This window comes from Serinus canaria, chromosome Z (genome assembly GCF_022539315.1).
Source record: "Serinus canaria isolate serCan28SL12 chromosome Z, serCan2020, whole genome shotgun sequence".
NCBI lineage: Eukaryota > Metazoa > Chordata > Aves > Passeriformes > Fringillidae > Serinus > Serinus canaria.
This window is the reverse complement of record NC_066343.1, coordinates 15,853,147-15,866,994: the sequence shown is the minus strand read 5'-3', so window position 1 is coordinate 15,866,994 and position 13,848 is coordinate 15,853,147. Positions and strand designations below refer to the sequence as shown.

The following is a 13,848-nucleotide window of genomic DNA, read 5'->3' as shown; positions in this document are numbered from 1 at the left end:
GCAGTCTGCTTTTTCAGACCTTTTACCAAATGGGTCGGAGGGCTCTGGGCATCTTGGGTGCTCTGTGTTCCTCTCTATGCCCTCCTTCTTGGCCTCATCCTTGCACTTGCCATGTCTTCGTCGTGCTCATCTCCAGCGTCGATAAGAAGGATGTTTTTCCCCGGAAAGTGCTGTCTCAGGTCCGCATGGTCACCTTATGTTTCTCCGGTCACCTCTCGCTTTCTCAGGGCTCGCCTACGGGGTGCGGCCCGCCGGGACAAGGCGGGAAGCGGAGCCGCCACACGGGCTATCTGCCCGCCGCACCGCCAGGGAGAGCCCTCGCCCGCCCACCCCGCTTCGTCGGACGCCCCGCCCCGGGCCGGGCAAGCGGAGCGCCGCCATTGGCCCAGCGCCTCGGCCCCGCCCCCTCGGCGGTCACGCGCGCGGCCTCACCGCAGCCGGAAGTGCCAGGGCGGGCGGCGGGTCCGGGTCCGTTGCCGCCGGTGCGGCCCGAGCGCGGCGCCTCCCGCTCCTCTCCCGCTGCCCTCGGCCACTCCAGGCTCCCTCAGCCACCCCCACCATGCACCCGCGGCGCCCCGACGGCTTCGACGGCCTCGGCTACCGCGGGATCGGCCGCGACGAGCTGGGCCCCGGCTCCAGGCCTTTCAGCAGCGGCTCGGAGCTGGGATCCTGGGTGACCAGCCCGCCCGACATCCCCGGCAGCCGCAACCTGCACTGGGGCGAGAAGACGCCGCCGTATGGGGCCGGGACCCCTCTGGGCGGCGCCGGCTCCAACGAGGAAGCCAACCTCGGGGCGGCCGGCCCCGGTGCCGGTAAGGGAGGGCCCGGGGCCTGGGCTAGCCCGGGGGCGGCCGCCGCCTCTCGCCGCTCCCCGGTCCCGCTGACCCGCGGCTCCCGCCTCCCGCGAGCAGTGACCCGCCGGGCAAGGGCGGGCAGGAGGCGGCCCTGGGCTGTGCCGCGGCCAGGCCCAGCGCCGCCCGGCCCTCCTTTATAGTGGCGGTGCTGAAGCGCCGGGCATAAAAGTCCTTTAGAAGAACGCGGACTGCTCCGTGGCTGCCTGTTGCGCTCCTGCACTGTGCAATTCCGTGCAAAATGGTTTGAGAGTGCCAGAACGCGCCCGCTTCTCGTTAAGCACTGTGCGGTCAGCTTGCTCCCCATTGCTCATGTAAACAATCTCCTGCAGAAACACTCCGCCCTCTTTAAGGGCGGGAAGTGCTTTTGGCTCTTGGAGTGCTGCGATACTGTGGTGGTGTTACAGAGCGCCTGGCTTCTCTTGGGTTTAAAACATGAACTGCTGACGTAAACCTCCCCCGTCCACGTCTGATAGCGAGGGAACTGTGGGACTGGTAGGATTTAAAGAAGCAACTGAGTACAAGGCTTTTTCAGTAATTGCTGGGAAACTTGAGTATAAGCCTCCATAAATAAAGTCATTTTAGATCTTAATGAAACTGAGGTGAATTAAGGAGAACTTGCTATATCTAGGGTACTGTATGTTTTTAAATAAAAGGACCAGGTTATGGACACTTGAGTATCAAAAGATATATGAAATAGTAGTTTACCTGAAATCGGATTATATTAGTAGGCAAGTCTTTCTTCTCTGACCTGTAGTGCCATGATTTATGTAGGTCTCATAAAGAGTAGAGCCTTTAGCTGGACTCTGTCCATGCATGCACTGGTTGTAGCACTGTCTTAAGTATCTTTGCATAGCTGGAGACTACATTTTTTCCCCTATCTACATGTGGAAGGTGTGTTCTTTTTGCGCTTTAGAGCACTGATAAGGAATTGCTGTAATCACTGAATCCAGCAGCTGCAAATGGTATCTTACCATTTTTAGGAGGGCTGCCACCTTTGTGTGGAGCCCCACTGAAGTTACTGACTTTATCCATGCCTTCAGACTACTTGGACTCTGAAGATTGTAGAGCTGGGCATTAACTTTAAATTACCTTTACTGTTCTAATGTTCATTTTAAAATCCCTTCTGATAATTCCCAATGTGGAAATGTTTGTCTGGTTGCAGGCAACAGAGAGTTGCATTATTTACTTTTGTAATTCTCCACTAACTAGATTTTTGCAAAGGACTGGAGTTGAACAACTGGCTTGAAAATTTGCCTTATGTTGTTTTGTTACTTTATCCATGGCTTTTTGTGTAACTTCACCCAAAATTTTGCCTTCCTACCATTTTAACATTATTTTCACCTCAATTATCTAAATTTATGTTTCAGAATTACTGTGAACTCATGCATGCTAAATCTCTCAGTAGCTGGTTTTTTTAAGATATTAAAATACTCTGTTTTACTGTTCATTTTCTCTGTTCTTTTTTTCCCCTGTATGAAAAGCATAATTTTATATATTAGAGTATGTACCAACTCAAATGCAGTCCAAAGTGCAAATATTCCTGGGAGAATTTTTTTTTTTATATTCTCTGTTGCTCAGCTGCCATAAATATTGTGGTTTAGTGCGTGTAATTTTCTAAGGCAAGTACAGGATAAAATTAGTTTTTCAGATCCTGTGCATGGCATTTTCTTCATTTTGTGATTATCACTGCTGTATAATCTCATTTTGTTTTGGTTTTTTTTCTTCTTTTTCAGAGCAGTTGAACAGATTTGCTGGCTTTGGTATTGGCCTTGCAAGGTAAGAGTTGTGTTCAATGACAAAGCAGTAGTAAAAGTCATATTTGTCTCATAGGGTTTATAAAATCCTACATACACTTTTATGTTGTGTTTTTATTCCAATAGCCATAAGTAGTTGAAATGTGTTTAGAAACTTACTACCCCCATTTAGATTTCTGTTTTCTTTAACTGTTGCTCAAAAAATACTTGCATGAATGTAAGAAACAGTTTTTCATATGGAATGCCCAGGATATGTGTACCCTGTCCAAGTAATCTGAAAGTAACACGGGAAAACTTTTTTGACATTTGCAACTTTTATTAATATTTTTAGGCAATACAGACGTTTTCTAAGAAAGTGAAAATGTCTTCAAGTGTATTACCAAAGTATCCTCAGACCATAATGTTCATCTAACCAAGTGGTCTGAAGGCCATTTTATTCTTTATTATAGTGACCCTTGATTATTGATAGTATTTTTGACAAAGTGCTGAATTTTTAAGATGCTGATGTCCAGGGAAAGTTTTACCTCCTTTGGTAGTAGCAAACTACAAATAAGCTCAAACTGCAGTGTTTTCCTGTGCCACTTGTTCATCAGAAGTTCAGAAACCTACCAGAGATGATTCTGTAGCTTGTGTTTGTAAAAATCCTGGATGTTCTACTTTTCTAATCCATGTCCCAGGTTTGAGCAATGTACAGGTAAGTACTCTGATCACTCAGGCATTTTGAGATGACATAAATATTTGCTCTGAATGGCTGCAACCAGGAATTCTGCTTTGGAAGTGAGAACTTTGAAAGCAGAAACTGTGAAGTTTTGATTGAAATATGACTTCTGGCAGTGACAGGAGATTTGCTTTGGGTCAGTAGTGTTTTTGGTGAAAAGGTAGTTAGTACCAGTCCTCTGGCCTTCCTAAGGAGAGTCTTGATTAATAATACAGTATGCAGAATTAGCATAATACTGGAACTAGTCTTCTCATAATTGTGGTTGGGGTTTGTTTTGTACCATGATACTTTGTGGAGGATGAAATTAAGAAATTTTGTATGTTTTTTTGTTTATAAAAATATGTGCATACTACATAGGTATGGGGTTTGTCATAGTGAATGTATATGTCAGATTTCATGTAACTTGTTCCTTGGGAGGCTGTTGGATAGCCATCAAAAACATACATTGTTAGTTCACTAGAAAATATATTGCTTTTCCAAATACTGATTTGCTGCTGTTAAAGACAATTAACAAGTCTTTTCTAAGGAATTTTAGTGACTTCTCGTGCATTAAATACAGTTTTCTTTTAAAGCCTATTTACAGAAAATGTGTTGGCACATCCTTGCATTGTTCTACGTCGTCAATGTCAGGTATGTCTTTTATATTACCTATTCCAGTCAAAACTCCTGTGTACTGTCATATCTCTGTATGAAAGTATGTATTTTAGGAAGCTTTGTAATTTTTAGGGGCCCTCTGCTACATTAACAAGTTTTTACTTGTAGAATACATATTTTCTATTCTGCAGTTTAGGTTATTTTGAAAAATCTTGCTCATTTTTCTTTGGGTAGTGGAAAGGAAATTACAGCCAGTAAGTGTTTTGGGGTCTGCAGAGCAACTTTCAGATCCCCATTTACAAGCAGGATGCTTTGTTTCATATATTCTGATTTATGTATTGTTTATTGTTTAAACTATCAGTATATGAATACTTAAAAGGGCTGCCTATTTTCCTAAATTTCAGTAAAAACTTGCTCATATTTTTCGCTGATCTTACAGAGATAAAATTCTTGTATTTGAAACACCTTTATCTTTCAGAATTGTATCATCTGCAAGTGTGATTCTAAGACTGCCATTATTTATATTTTAACAGGTTAACTATCATGCACGGAATTATCATCTCACACCGTTTACTATTGTCAATATCATGTACTGCATCAATAAGACACAGGTTAGTACTTGGTGGCTATGTGAGCATTGAGGCTTCCTACAGCATGTATGTACATTGTGTTTATGTAGGTGGTGTTGGAAAGCATGGCTGTTGAGAGGGTTTGTTAGTTTTATGGTTACAGAAATGTGTCAAGAAGATAAGTAAACCATTATTTTTTTCAATAGAACAGTTCTTAGTGGGGAAAGATTTATGGATGTTAGAAAACAAAAAGTCCCTGATTTTTTTTTTTCATTAGGTTTCTAAAAGATCATTAATCAGTATGTGGGTAAAGTTATTGTTGAAGTGACTCCTTCCAAAGGTAGTACTAAATACATTTCCAATTCTGCAGGGGAATGGCAATCCTTAAACTTAGATCAGAAGGCAGGAAGAAATTCTTGATTCTGAATATCTTATGGATGTACTTTTGACATCTCAAGCTCATTTTGTTCATAAAAAATGGTGTTAACAGTGGGAGATGTGCCTCCAAAATTATTGACAGGTCTTTGAAATTATTGAAATACAAACTTCTTCATAGATTAAAAAATAATTTGTTACCCAAGTTTAATGGTAAAGTTGAACAGTAGAATTGTAGCCCTGTGTGGTCTGAATTTACTATTTTTTTTAAATAATAAGTTGAAAACCTTTTTGAGTTTTATGTCGGATATTTCAACACACAGGGTCCAAGAGCTCTCTGGAAAGGAATGGGCAGCACTTTCATTGTTCAGGGCATAACCCTGGGAACAGAAGGCATCATCAGTGAATTTACACCTTTGCCAAGGTATTGCATGTGTTTTTTAACCACTTCTAACAAATCAATAAGTTGTTGACTTATTTTCAGAGTGTTAGTAAGGCTGTTTGAAAAATATTCCTTCATGAGAACAGCGAGACAATAAATAGGTGTTTCCAGACACAGTGTGGTTGTCTTGGAAAAGAGTACCTCATAATCCATAAATAGCGAGGGACTCTTTTAGGAACTTTATTTGTTTGTGTCAACTTACTTGTTTTGCTTGGAAATGCTGTGGCAAATTGGTCTTTGATATTCAACTCCATAATTTAAAAAATGATAGTTTTCTTCTTTTATTTAGGTTTTTATTGTGTGATAATAGCAAATACCATACCTAAGGGAAAAATTCCTGATCTTATTAATCTATATACAGAAGACTTGCCCAGCTAATAATCTAGCATTGATATTTTGCTGAATATTTGCACTGTCCTTGGTAGGAGGGGAAACAGAGTGGCCTGCATTAGTGAATGAGAAGACATGGTAAATGGGTGTCCATGTAGTAGCAGCTTTGTCTTCTTTCCTTGACCAACAGCTACACGTACCTTGTTCAGTATTCTCATAACAAAGACATTACCACTAAAAATTTCTGGCTTTATTTAAAGAGATACTCATCATTCTACATCACTGTGTCAACCCTCTGCTGCAGAAGTTTAGTAATTTTTTACTAAAAATATTCAGGGACATGGAAACTACCCTGGGTTTAAAAAGAAGAAATTGTTAGGATGAATCAAATACTGTTATGATGCATGTGTCCATAATAAAAGTAGGCATTTGCAAAAACATTAGAAAAAGTATTTCATATTTAAATTGTATAGCCTGTGTATTTAAGGGTATTGGTCAGCTCTGTTTCATAGGTAATTGAAATTTCTAGGCATATGCTTTCTTCCAAGTGTGTTTTAGATACAGCTCTAGGGTATGCTTAAGTTTATATGTGATATGAGATGTGATATGGTGTTTATATCTTCATAGTTCTGAATTCTCACAAATGTGAGCAATATTTTTGTACTTGGGGGCCAGTACAGAAGTTTGGAAAGTAAGCTGGTGCTGCTGCCAGAAGAATCAAACCTTTCTGCTGGAACCAGCTCATTCCTTCCTCTGTGCTACTCCTACCTTTGTGGAAACACAATGTGTGAACAGTCAGGAAATTAACTGGACTGTGAAAGTGATCTGGCTAAAATGGTGTTCTCATACATGCACCACCCCACAACAGTTTTATACTGAATGCTCTCTCTTCCTTCTTAGTGGTGGCTTGCATCTTTGGTTGGTCACAGGGAGGAGAGGGTTATTGCTATTTAACTGCGTTATCAGGGTCCAAAGAGCACAGAGAAGTGAAATGTCAATTCTAATTCTATGTAATACTTACATGAAAGAATGCCCCTGTTTTAGCAGAGGAGCCCAGAAATGGGTGTGAACATTTTGTACTAGGCAAACTTGTTACGTGATTGTTCTTGCAAGGTTGTGCCTTGTGGATTGACAGATTAGGCTTTCACACATTAGTTTGGCTGGTTTAATTTTCCACATCATTTAAGTATTAGGGGTAAGTGGATGTGATCCAAGTGTCTGAAATATATAATGGTAAAAATGATCTTCTGTTCCTGTTTAGTGATTGACCTATGTATTTAAAATGTGACAGCTAGTAGCAATACTCAGTTCTTCAGGAAGAGTAAAATCTTGACTTTCTTGGATTAGGGTTAACTACAAGCAGTATCTGATTGTGATTCCTAGATAAGACTTGAAGCTGAAAACATTAAAGCTTGTTATTAAAAATGCAAAGTCTAATGTGCTCAGCATTTCAGACTACTTCAAGGAAATATTTTTGATGTCACCTTTGTGTTAAATACATGGATTTTCTTCTTTTTTATCAGAATATGCTAAGGACTGGTCATAGAACAAAAAACTTCAGTTATGTCTATATGGAATTACTGTGCAACTTATAGCCTGACCTCCTGTACTTGATTTATTCTTATCTAACTGTACCTGAATATGATTTATATTTTCTTGAAAGAAATAACAGCAGGGTAGACATAACCTTAAGAACAGAAGAGTGCAACCAAACCAAAATGAAATAAAAATGATTTCTTGATAAAGGAAAAGTAGGAAAATATTAAAGTATTCCATTGTTCCCTGAAAATTGCTTTAAGTGCTTGTACATAAGGTTGCTAAATAAATACAGAACCGATTAAAGTCAGTTGCTGTGAGAGCTGCAGACATCTTAGTAATTAATAACTGAAACCTTTTTTGATAGAATATCTGACAGGCTACTTGAAGAAAAACTACTTGAAGTTAAGCATGATTTACTAAATATTTTGCTGTCTCTTTTCAATATGGGAAATACTTCAACCTGAATAGTAGAACACCAGTATGAAAACTGACAACAGGTTGTTGATGCTCATGGAAGAATTGCTTGAGAATTACATGTGGATGATTATTCATATTGTGGTAAATACTTCTCTTTTAGAGAGCTTTCGCATAAATGGAATCTCAAGCAGATAGGTGGACACCTTTACTCAAAGGGTAAGTATAACATGTGTATTATGTCTTACTACCTAAATATAATAAAACTATGAAATGGACATAAGTTTAGTCTGCTGCTACATCTTCTTGACAAGACAGTACTTTTCAAATGCTGATTTTTTGAACAATCTTGATTACATACACCACTTTCACAGGTTTTCTCATACTAGATCCCTGTTTCTATGGAACTCAACTAAATTAAAAGATTAGACTATTTTAGACCTTAATCAGTCTGGTCACATGGAAATAGAATTTAACTAAACTTTTGACTGAAGCTTATCTCAACTAGTTGATGTACATTTTAGTAATTGAGTTATACTTGGTTATTTTTTTCTCAGGGATAATTTGGTAGATAGCTTTATCAACTTACAGGTGCCTGTTTGGCTGAAATTCTAGTATTGTCATTATGTTAATTCTTACACTGTTTATTTCTGCAGGTTAACACATGTGATAGCCATGCCTTTTTATTCCGCGAGCCTGATTGAAACTGTACAGGTAACTTAAATATATTTGGAACATTTTAAAAGATACTGGTACTCTTTATAGATTAGATTATGTGGAGAGATGAATCTTTGAATTCAGCTTTGCATTGCAGTAATTTGCATTTGTTTGTTTGTTGCATTTGCTTGAGGCTGTGTGACTTAGCTGAAATGGGCATTACCTATGTAGGGTATATCAGTGTACTATCTTAATTCTAAATCTAGAATTAGAAAGAACATTTAATATAGATAGTTGGAATATATTATATATGAAATAGGGACATGCTATATCTATTTGTTTCAGCAGATAAAGCATAAAGAAGTTTTTCTCATGTAAGATTTTTAACCTTCGCTTTCCTAGGCATGTTGTTACAGTGACATCTGTCCTCTACAACAACTGTGAAGTTTTTTCCAGTAGTTCAGTGGGGATTTTTAATGAAATACTCAGCTCTACCCTCTCAGGACTGTTTTCATTCAATCAGCTTTTTATTTTTAATCTTCATCTAGTTCTTCCTTAGCCACAAAAATTAAAGTCTGGACCTGTCACTTCGAATGCATGTTAGCTTGTTCTGTAACTGTGCTGAGTAGCCCCAAGCACTGTGTTGCAGACTGCTGGTCCGTGAGGTGTTGCATCTCTTTCTGGAGAAAGGCAAGGGTTAGCTGTGCAGAAATGTCCAGGATAATTCTCCCAGCCCTCTCTGTATAATTACTGCTCTTAGATGACACGGGAGAGTCTCTGTGCAGCTAATGGAACTATTTCAGTAGTTTGAGCTCTAATATGGAGAGTGCAGGATAGTCACTCTTGTGTCACTGAGTCATTAAAATAATAATTTTCATTCACAGCTTGGGCAAGTTCTATGTACTGTAAAGGCTAGTTTACTGCTGTATGTGTCCAAAATGGTGCTTTTCTGGGGAAAAGGCTGGCTTCTGCAGTTTCTTGGTTTCAGCATGTACTTTAGAGGCATGGGCAGGGGCAGGATTCTGCTGTGGGCAGACAATCCAAGCTGAAATAAGCCAGAAGGTACTAGGAGAGCTGTTCTGTCTGAACTGGCTGCATTATGGATTAACAGGTCAGGTGAGATTAAGCAGCTGTGCAGGGAGAGTTATAGACAGACTCCCCACAACAAACTCACTTCCTCTGAAGATACTCTGTATTTTATAAACTTTCTTTTCTCATGGGATCTCTGGTTTGGGGAATATTTGGGAGACTTAGCTGGTATCATAGTGGGAACCTGGCTGGAACTCAAATTCTTAATTATTGGGGAACAGCTCTACCCTGAGCATGCCATAATTTTGGAACTAGAAACAGTGGTGGAACACTTAATGTTTCTGGAGTCCATAGCAGGCCACAGAATGGAATGTTATATCTTACTGCTCATTTTTTTTGTCTGAAAAGATGTTGTATTAGCTGTGTTGTTGGGCATGGGTAAATTTTTTAGCAATAAAAGAGAACGTGATTTAGAGCCTGTCTTCTGTTTGCAAAGTATATAGTTTCTTTGCTAAAAAGCAACTTAATAGGATAACAATAAAAAACCAAAAAAGCATCTCTCTTGGCATTTTAGGTAGGTGATCTTCTCTCTGTTGGATTGATTATGAAAATTCCACTGAGATCTGAGGATTTTAAGATTAGTAGCTTCAGCTGTGTGCAAGTATTTTAGTGAACAAGTGTGTGTCTGTCTGTATGTATATATATGATACACAAAATGGGTTCTTGAGTTCCTGGAAGCATAAGCTTATTAGAAACACAGCAGAGGTAATGATAGTATTTGTGAAGATTTTTATATTGTATTAATCAGTGCAGGAGAGCAACTTGACTTGCCAGGTTTGCGTTACATTTCCTGTGCTGCAAGAAGACAATGACCAATGACAAACCAGAAAAGCTGAAGATTGTTGGATTTCCTTCTAGCAGGTTTATATTGACTTTGACTGTCTTAATTCTGGTAAACCGTGCTGCTCAACAGTATCTGTTTTACACTTATCCAAGTGTACATTTCACCAAAATAGCTGTAAAGGGTGGAAATTTGTAGCTGTCACATTTGTTCTTTTGTCATTAGCATCTCAAACCTCATGGTGGCGTGTTAGGCCAAAGCAGGAGTGGTTTTGAAGTGCAGTGACTGTAGTGAAGTGGGACAGAAAAGGAGTCAGTAAGGGTTGTGCTGCCTAACTTGTACTTAAAGTCTGTGACAACATTATGTTCTCAGGCATTTAAACTAATTTCTCGCCCACACAGAAAAGACCATCAAGGCTCTGCAGGCTGTTTAATATTTCCTGAAAATACTGAGGAATATTCTGGTGGTTTATTCTGCTGTGAGGTCAGGACATAGAGACCAAAATCTTGAATTTTGGATGTAAACCACATGATAAAACACTAATAGTATGGGAAATAATATTTTTAACTTAATCCTACCCTGCCAGGTGGATTGTAACAGAGTAAATAATTATTACAGGATTTTTATTTTTAGCACATGAATAGAGTAATTATCTCTTCACTCAGAGACAGCGTGAGTAAGGAATACTACTTTAAATGCATATAATGCCATGAAAACATTCAAAACTGAACGATTAAATTCATGTCAAAAATGAGTTTTCAACACTAGTTATAGAAGTCTTTTCTATGTAGATTCAAATTCCAAGGTTATAATCATAGTCTTTAAAGTAAAGGAACTTTGAATTAAGTAAGTACTTCCTGGCATTTTGCTCCAGATGTAGACATTATAAGTTCATGACTGGTTTGCATTCTAATACTTCCAGCAGTTGGCTGAAGGTTGTATTTCTTTGGTAGAAACATAGATAACTGCAATATACATTAAAAAACCCTCACCGCTTTAAGATGGGTTCATTCTTTAAAAAGAAGCTTAATTGAATGCTGTGAAGAGTGTTATAACAAGGGACTTTTATTTGTACAGCTGTGTAGACATAGTAGCATGCAAGTATTTAACTCTTTTTAAAAGTTCAGCAGTGATAAAGTGTCAGAATGGATGTCACGATGTTTTTGAAGTGCTCAGCACGAGTTGTAACTCCTTGTTTGTTCTTGTAGAGTGAAATCATTCGAGACAATCCTGGCATCCTAGACTGTGTGAAAGAAGGAATTGGGAGAGTTGTAGGCTTGGGAGTACCCCATAGCAAACGTCTCCTTCCTCTGATGGTCCTGACTTTTCCCACTGCTCTACACGGAGTTCTTCACTACGTCATCAGTTCCGTCGTCCAGAAGCTTGTCTTGTTTATTTTGAAAAGGGATAATTCCCACAACCTTCCAACTGAGAGCTCCACTTCTGTGCAGAGCATGCTGGATGCGTATTTTCCAGAACTTATTGCTAGCTTTGCTGCTAGCCTTTGTGCTGATGTCATGCTTTACCCGCTGGAGACAGTTTTGCACCGCCTTCATATTCAAGGGACACGCACAATAATTGACAATACAGATCTTGGCTATGAAGTGCTTCCAATCAATACTCAGTATGAGGGAATGAAAGACTGCATAAATACTATAAAACGGGAAGAAGGAATGCAAGGTTTTTATAAAGGATTTGGAGCTGTTATAATACAGTATACCTTGCATGTGGCAGTTTTACAGCTTACCAAAATTATTTACTCAACACTGCTTCAAAATGTTTCATAATCTGTCCAGGTCTGGATCTAGCACATTGGATATGATTGACTTGCTAACCTAGTTATTGTTTGAGTGGCTTAGAAAATGAACTTTGGGGAATCCACTGTGGATTCTCCTTACACTGTAGAACAACTTGTTTTAAAAATGGGGATATAGTTTCCGAAGTGTAATTAAAAAAGGACTGTTTAAAAATTACAGACACAAATTGAATATGTCTTATGCAGTCATACAAAGGGGATCAGATTTCAAATGTGATTGCATTGAGGATTTACTTTTCCTCTTACCACTTCAGTGACATAAGGAATGGATATGAATTGTTAGTATCTGCTTTGTAAGTATCACATATGATATTTAATATGGACTGTTAAGCAGTTGGATTTATTTTCTTAAGTTATAAGAACTTGCAATTAGGGGACTGATGGTCTTTTAAAAATGTTTCCAACTTCACTGTTAATGGAGCTGCGAGTAAAATAGAAACTGTAAAAGTTACTTAAGTAGACTTAAATGTTATCATTTACAGGTATATAGAAGATTTACTTTGCTGCAGTGTGGCAGAAGATGACAAATGGGAATCTCTTGCTTTGTATAAAAACAGTGAAAAATGGGTGTGGGGCAAAACTGCACAGAATGCAAATCTGGCTGTCTTGCAGTTTGTTTGCAAGGCTTACAATAACTAAGTGTGTGAATAAAGCAAAATAGAAACTGATGTGTGCATGTATAAGTGCCATTTTTAGTTGACTTTCCACTGACAACTTCAGGGTTTAGTTTTACTCTGATGCTCCATATGAGAGTGTAATTATCATACAAATCTGTGTGTAGTAGTAGTAGTGGTGTTCAAAGTGTACAAGAAAGCCTAAGAAAACAATTGGCTGTTCCTAGAGTTTTTATTTTGTTAGATTGGAGAGGTGTGTATAAAATTGTCTCCTGAACTATTTAGTGCTGATGTCTGTAATTTAAAATCTCTGCTAGTTTAAATATTTTGTAGAGCAGAGCTAAGTCTGTTTATGTGCAAGGGAACTATTGAAATAAATCACTTTTGCCCTCTTCCCCTTCAGACTCAGCCTGAAAATGATTTTTAATCATTCTAAATAATCTAATCCTTGGTTTGATCAGTAAATATGGGGGTTGGAAGATGGTTTTTGCAAATACAACAAGCATGTGGAAAGTCACTTATAAATTATGAGAGGCTGCTGCTTTTTTCACATTCATGTGGCAAGTCTGTTTTTGTGAATGCTGTAAACGTATCTGCATTTAATCATTAATCATTATGTAGTTACCACTTACAGAAAGTAGTCATGGTAAAATAATGCAAAGATGTTGCTTTTTGTAGGTTCTGACTTCATATCAGGTCTACTTTGTTATTAATCTAACTTTCATGTATTTTAAATGCCTAAGTGTTGAAATGAAAAGTATGGTGAACTTGGAAACTGGATTCTTTTGAAATACTGTTGATTGCAATTCTAGTGTATAGTGTATTTAATAAAATGAGAATTCACTGTAAGTATTATAAAATAATTCACCAAAGAGGCATGTAAAGGAATCCTGTTTTGTGTGTTATGTTTTAGTGTTAGATTCCAGGGTGGCATTTTCAAATTCCTCAACTTTTGTAAGTGCAAGAACATGATGAATTAAACTGCATGCAAGAGCTTAGGTAAACTACTCAGTTCTTAAGTTGGTTTCTTGAAAAATTTCTATGAGTATTAAGATGGCCATGCCAGAGGATCATCCAGACTGGAAAAGACCTCAGCAGGTCATGCAGTTCAAATTCCTGCACTAAGCAAGGACAGCATTAACTTGTACATGCCCCTGTCCAGTCAAGTTTTTAATACATGAAACTGGCCTTTTCAAATGTGTTAAATTCAGCTGTAGCCAACAATTTTATCACAATTGCCTCGAAGCAATAACTAGTGCAGTCCAGCACTTCCACATGTATCTGTAAAATTGGCCAGTCCTG

The 13,848-nt window shown here is 38.8% G+C and overlaps 1 protein-coding gene across 1 annotated transcript; it reads left to right on the top strand.

Annotated features, from left to right (window-relative positions):
- Positions 1-442: 442 nt before the first annotated feature.
- SLC25A46 (solute carrier family 25 member 46) lies at positions 443-13,554 on the top strand. Its single transcript, XM_050987097.1, has 8 exons — positions 443-812; positions 2,588-2,630; positions 3,899-3,956; positions 4,454-4,531; positions 5,188-5,288; positions 7,753-7,812; positions 8,246-8,303; positions 11,325-13,554. Exons 1-8 carry the CDS (start codon positions 560-562, stop codon positions 11,901-11,903), a joined length of 1,230 nt encoding a protein of 409 aa, XP_050843054.1. The 5' UTR covers positions 443-559; the 3' UTR covers positions 11,904-13,554.
- The last annotated feature ends 294 nt before the right edge of the window (positions 13,555-13,848 follow it).